The sequence below is a fragment of the Nerophis ophidion genome, linkage group LG09 (assembly GCF_033978795.1).
Source record: "Nerophis ophidion isolate RoL-2023_Sa linkage group LG09, RoL_Noph_v1.0, whole genome shotgun sequence".
Classification (NCBI taxonomy): Eukaryota; Metazoa; Chordata; class Actinopteri; order Syngnathiformes; family Syngnathidae; genus Nerophis; species Nerophis ophidion.
Window position 1 is genome coordinate 60,578,073 of NC_084619.1, and position 6,221 is coordinate 60,584,293.

The 6,221-nt window shown below is 41.8% G+C and overlaps 1 protein-coding gene across 2 annotated transcripts in view; it reads left to right on the top strand.

The window, feature by feature from the left end:
* The window catches only part of mcm8 (minichromosome maintenance 8 homologous recombination repair factor), a 21,380-nt gene extending 19,722 nt beyond the window's left edge, over nucleotides 1-1,658 (top strand). The window contains exons 18-21 of one of the 2 annotated variants that reach the window (XM_061911373.1): nucleotides 1-88; nucleotides 150-226; nucleotides 299-488; nucleotides 1,418-1,658. The exon at nucleotides 1-88 is cut by the window's left edge and continues 122 nt beyond it. In XM_061911373.1, coding sequence (XP_061767357.1) covers nucleotides 1-88; nucleotides 150-226; nucleotides 299-488; nucleotides 1,418-1,510 — 448 coding nt within the window. In that variant the 3' untranslated portion in view covers nucleotides 1,511-1,658. Of the gene's footprint in view, nucleotides 89-149; nucleotides 227-298; nucleotides 660-1,417 lie in introns of those variants that run through there. The other variant, XM_061911372.1, reaches the window with a different exon arrangement.
* Nucleotides 1,659-6,221: the final 4,563 nt, after the last annotated feature.

Genomic DNA, 6,221 nt, shown 5'->3' on the forward strand with positions numbered 1-6,221 from the left:
CTACCTGACGCTGAGGTCGCAGTCGCTGTCCGCCGACTCCACGCCCATCACCACTCGCCAGCTGGAGTCCCTCATCAGACTGACGGAGGTAGCGTGGGTAACGGCGCACACCTCACAGTAAACACGGCGTGACACCTGTGTCGTCGCAGGCCAGAGCCAGGCTGGACCTCAGAGAGACCGCCACCAAGGACGACGCCGAGGATGTGGTGGAGATGATGAAACACAGGTAGTCACAGCCACGTCTTTGGAAGAGTCCCGCCCCTAACCCCTCACTGTGTGTGTGTGCCCGTTTGTGCAGCCTGGTGGACACCTACTCCGACGGTCTTGGCAACCTGGACTTCGAGCGCTCTCAGCTGGGAGCGGGCATGAGTCAGCGCAGCACCGCCAAGCGACTCGTCAACGCCTTGCACGCACACGCTCAGCAGACCAATCAGACACAGTTTGACCTACAGGCTCTTCGATCTCTGGCACTCAGACTCAACATAAAGGTATTTTTTTTGTGTGTGTGTGTGTGTGTGTGTGTGTGTGTGTGTGTGTGTGTGTGTGTGTGTGTGTGTGTGTGTGTGTGTGTGTGTGTGTGTGTGTGTGTGTGTGTGTGTGTGTGTGTGTGTGTGTGCGCGTGTGTGTGATTGTGAGAGTGAACATAAAGGTTGTGTGTGTGTGTGTGTGTGTGAGAGAGTGAACATAAAGGGTGTGTGTGTGTGTGTGTGTGCGTGTGCGATTGTGAAAGTGAACATAAAGGTTGTGTGTGTGTGCGTGTGTGAGAGTGAACATAAAGGCCGTGTGTGTGAGAGTGAACATAAAGGGTGTGTGAGTGAACATAAAAGTTGTGCGTGTGTGTGTGTGTACATAAAGGTACTGTGTGTGAGAGTGTGCCTGTGACAGTGAACATAAAGGTTCTGTGTGTGTGCGCGTGCGTGTGTGTGTGTGTGTGAGAACATAAAGGTACTGTGTGTGAGAACATAAAGGTACTGTGTGTGAGAGTGTGCCTGTGACAGTGAACATAAAGGTTCTGTGTGTGTGCGCGTGCGTGTGTGTGTGTGTGCGTGCGTGCGTGTGAGTGTGTGTGTGTGCGTGTGTGTGTGTGTGTGTGTGTGAACATAAAGTTACTGTGTGTGTGTGTGTGTGTGTATATGTAAGTGTGTATATAAGTGTGTGTATATATATATATGTGTGTGTAAATACATACATATGTGTACATAAGTATGTATATAAGAATCTGTGTATATACATATGTATGTGTACATATGAATGTTGTGTGTGTGTGTGTGTGTGTGTGAACGTAAAGGTACTGTGAGTGAGTGCATAAAGGTGCTGTGTGTGTGAGGGTGTGTGTCTGTGATAGTGAACATAACGGATGTGTGTGTGAGTGAGAACATAAAGGTACTGTGTGTGTGTGTGTGTTTACTTGATGCAGGTGGTAGACTTTGAGGGTCTAATCAGTTCCCTGAATGAACAAGGGTTCCTGTTGAAGAAAGGGGCCAAGCTCTACCAACTTCAGACTGTTTGAAGTCCTCAACATTTGCAATTTTCATTCAAATTGTAGGAGTTACTATACAATCTTCCAAGAAAGCCTGAAAGAAATTGTTTGGAAAAAAAATTGTACTTGCACTTTATTTGATACAGCCATTTCTCAGTAAAACATTTTCTACAACTAAGCAAGGTTTTGTCTATTTTCAACCTTTTCAGATTGGATTCAATGAAATAGTTTTGTGGTTATTTCTAAGGCACTGTGTGTTTCTTTTGAGTTTTTTTGTATTGAACTATCGTACACAAACAACATATTCACTATGTAATAAATAAATAATAAATGGGTTGTACTTATATAGCGCTTTTCTACCTTCAAGGTACTCAAAGCGCTTTGACACTACTTCCACATTTACCCATTCACACACACATTCACACACTGATGGAGGGAGCTGCCATGCAAGGCGCCAACCAGCACCCATCAGGAGCAAGGGTGAAGTGTCTTGCTCAGGACACAACGGACGTGACGAGGTAGGTACTAGGTGGGATTTGAACCAGGGACCCTCGGGTTGCGCACGGCCACTCTCCCACTGTGCCACGCCGTCCCAAAATATGTACACACAAATCAAAGCGGCTTTCAACACATTTCAACATTTTTACTTGACAAAACATGTCAAGTAAAGAAGAGTAAAAGACAATATGAATAGTTTTTGGGTTTTTTTGAATAAGGATAATCTAAATCAACTTAAATTTGTCCAATAAAAGATACTAATTTAAGGGCTTTTCCAATTTACCATTTCCAAGATGTAATTAATACTTTTAAATCATTAAGCCAATGTGAAAATGTAGGTTATACTTTCAGGAATCGACATTTATGTGTAAAAAAAAAATAAAAATAGCTTGCAACTATATTCCTAATGCGTACGTGTCAGGGTCAAGGCCTGCGGGCCAGATCAGGCCTGCAAATGAATGATCTCTGGCCCCCCAGGATGATATTTGATTAGTATTAGAACCAGCCCGCAGGCCACAGCCGCCTGCTGCTGTTTTGCATGCACCAATACTCCTTCAGTGTTGCCGCTAGGAATGTTCAAAATGAGACCCCATCAATTCATAAAAATGGGGTCCCACGGTACATTTGTGGGGTGCTACTTAATTGTATCCGTTTTGAAAGCAAATGATAAATGTATGCATTATCCTGTTATATCTCACATTCTATATTGTGTTTTGGAAAAAGGTTGTCATAAACGTCACTTAATTTATTTAAAAAAATAATACAAAAGAAAACACATTTTTATGCATATGTAAATGAATTCAGTTATAAACATTTATTTACTTTTTTCTTTCTTTCATGGATATAAACTTTACCGCTGCCGTTATTTTTTTTCTATGTTTTTATTGTAATATTTTCAGAATGTGTTTGTTCTATTTTGAGCCAAAGTAAGACAAAGAAAACAATCTGAAGTTGTCTTTGTTTTTTTAGTTCTAATGCCATTGTTGTATGTTGGTCGATCGTGTCACTCTTCCAGGACAGAGTGAATGTGTGCTGCAGCAACAGAGATGCAGTCTATAGGTCCCTACGATACATGGATATCTAATGTATTCATACATTGATTATGTTGGATATCCATCCATTTTCTACCGCTTATTCCCTTTCGGGGTCGCGGGGGGCGCTGGCGCCTATCTCAGCTACAATCGGGCGGAAGGCGGGGTACACCCTGGACAAGTCGCGCCCTCATCACAGGGCCAACACAGATAGACAGACAACATTCACACTCACATTCACACACTAGGGCCAATTTAGTGTTGCCAATCAACTTATCCCCAGGTGCATGTCTTTGCATGTTGCATGTTGCATGTTGGATATATGCATGTATATATAACCTAATCATATTGTTTCTTCATCTTAAAAATAGCTGACCGTTTTTTTCCCCCCGTCTCTGGGATTATATTCCCAATTTTTATCTTGGACGTTTGGTCACTTATATCAGTGGTTCTCAAATGGGGGTACGTACCCCTGGGGGTACTTGTAGGTATGCCAAGGGGTATGTGAGATTTTTTTTAAATATTCTAAAAACTAAGTAACAAAGACTTAATTTAGAGTTATTTGGACACTAGTGTAACATATTCTAAGTCAGTGGTTCTCAAATGGGGGTACGTGTACCCCTGGAGGTACTTGAAGGTATGCCAAGGGGTAAATGAGATTTTTTGAAAATATTCTAAAAATAGCACATTTCAAAAACACTTTATAAATATATTTATTGAATAATACTTTAACAAAATATGAATGGAAGTTCATAAACTGTGAAAAAAATGCAACAATGCAATATTCAGTGTTGACAGCTAGATTTTTTTTGTGGACATGTTCCATAAATATTGATGTTAAAGATTAATTTTTTTGTGAAGAATTTTTTAGAATTAAAGGCCTACTGAAATGAGATGTTCTTATTTAAACGGGGATAGCAGGTCCATTCTATGTGTCATATTTGATCATTTCACGACAGTGCCATATTTTTGCTGAAATTATTTAGTAGAGAACATCGACGATAAAGTTAGCAACTTTTGGTCGCTAATAAAAAAGCCTTGCCTTTACCAGAAGTAGCAGACGATGTGCGTGTGACGTCACGGGTTGTAGAGCTCCTCACATCCTCACATTGTTTAAAATGTGAGCCTCCAGCAGCAAGAGCTATTCGGACCGAGAAAGCGACAATTTCCTCATTAATTTGAGCGAGGATGAAAGATTTGTGAATAGGGAAAGTTAGAGTGAAGCACAAAAAAAGGAAAAGCAACGGCTCCAGATGTAATTAGACACATTTACTAGGATAATTCTGGAAGATCCCTTATCTGCTTATTGTTTTAATAGTGTTTTAGTGAGATTGTAAAGTCATACCTGAAAGTCAGAGGGCTGCGGTGACCGCCAGTGTCTCTCATAGAAGCCGATGGAGGAGCCAAGATCACAGCTGCCTTTTTGAGCTGCAGGAGGAAGTCCCATAATCCACTGAAGTCTCCGGTAAGAGCCGACTTAATATCACCATTTTCCCATCCAAAAACTGGTTTTATGTAGAAAACATGTTTGTTTGACCGCTCTGTGTTAAAGCTCCACAACAAACAAAGAAACACCGGCTGTGTTTCGATGCTAAAGGCAGCTGCAATCCACCGCTTTCCACCAACAGCATTATTCTTTATAGTATCCATTATTAATTGAAAGAAATTAAAGTGAAGTGAATTATATTTATATAGCGCTTTTCTCTAGTGACTCAAAGCACTTTACATAGTGAAACCCAATATCTAAGTTACATTTAAACCAGTGTGGGTGGCACTGGAAGCAGGTGGGTAAAGTGTCTTGCCCAAGGACACAACAGCATTGACTAGGATGGCGGAAGCGGGAATCGAACCTGCAACCCTCAAGTTGCTGGCACGGCCGCTCTACCAACTTGCAAAAGATTCAGCAACACAGATGTCCAAATTACTGTGTAATTATGCGATGAAAAGAGACGACTTTTAGCCGTGGGTGGTGCTGGCCTAGTATGTCCGCTACAGCCCGAGACGTCTCAAACACGAGTCATTTTTCCGCAACGTTTTCAACAAAAAACTCAGCGGGAAATTTAACATTCTAATTTAGTAATCTAAACCGGCCGTATTGGCATGTGTTGCAATGTTAATATTTCATCATTGATATCAATCAATCAATGTTTACTTTTATAGCCCTAAATCACTAGTGTCTCAAAGGGCTGCACAAACCACTACGACATCCACATAAGGGCAAGGAAAAACACCCAGTGGGACGTCGGTGACAATGATGACTATGAGAACCTTGGAGAGGAGGAAAGCAATGGATGTCGAGCGGGTCTAACATGATACTGTGAAAGTTCAATCCATAATGGATCCAACACAGTCGCAAGAGTCCAGTCCAAAGCGGATCCAACACAGCAGCGAGAGTCCCGTTCACAGCGGAGCCAGCAGGAAAACATCCCAAGCGGAGGCGGATCAGCAGCGCAGAGATGTCCCCAGCCGATACACAGGCGAGCAGTACATGGCCACCGGATCGGACCGGACCCCCTCCACAAGGGAGAGTGGGACATAGGAGAATAAGAAAAGAAACGGCAGATCAACTGGTCTAAAATATATATACTATCAGACTGCGTGGTCGGTAGTAGTGGGTTTCAGTAGGCGGTATAGCTCGGTTGGTAGAGTGGCCGTGTCAGCAACTTGAGGGTTGCAGGTTCGATCCCCGCTTACACCATCCTAGTCACTGCCGTTGTGTCCTTGGGCAAGACACTCTACCCACCTGCTCCCAGTGCCACCCACACTGGTTTAAATGTAACTTAGATGTTGGGTTTCACTATGTAAAGCGCTTTGAGTCACTAGAGAAAAAGCGCTATATAAATATAATTCACTTCACTTTAAGTTCATGAATCCAGATGGATCTCTCTTACAACCCCCAAAGAGGGCACTTTAAGTTGATGATTACGTCTATGTGTAGAAATCTTTATTTATAATTGAATCACTTGTTTATTTTTCAACAAGTTTTTAGTTATTTTTATATCTTTTTTTTCCAAATAGTTCAAGAAAGACCACAACAAATGAGCAATATTTTGTACTGTTATACAATTTAATAAATCAGAAACTGATGACATAGTGCTGTATTTTCCTTTTTTTTAATCTCTTTTTTTCAACCAAAAATGCTTTGCTCTGATTAGGTGGTACTTGAATTAAAATAATCTTCACATGGGGTACATCTCTGAAAAAACGCTGAG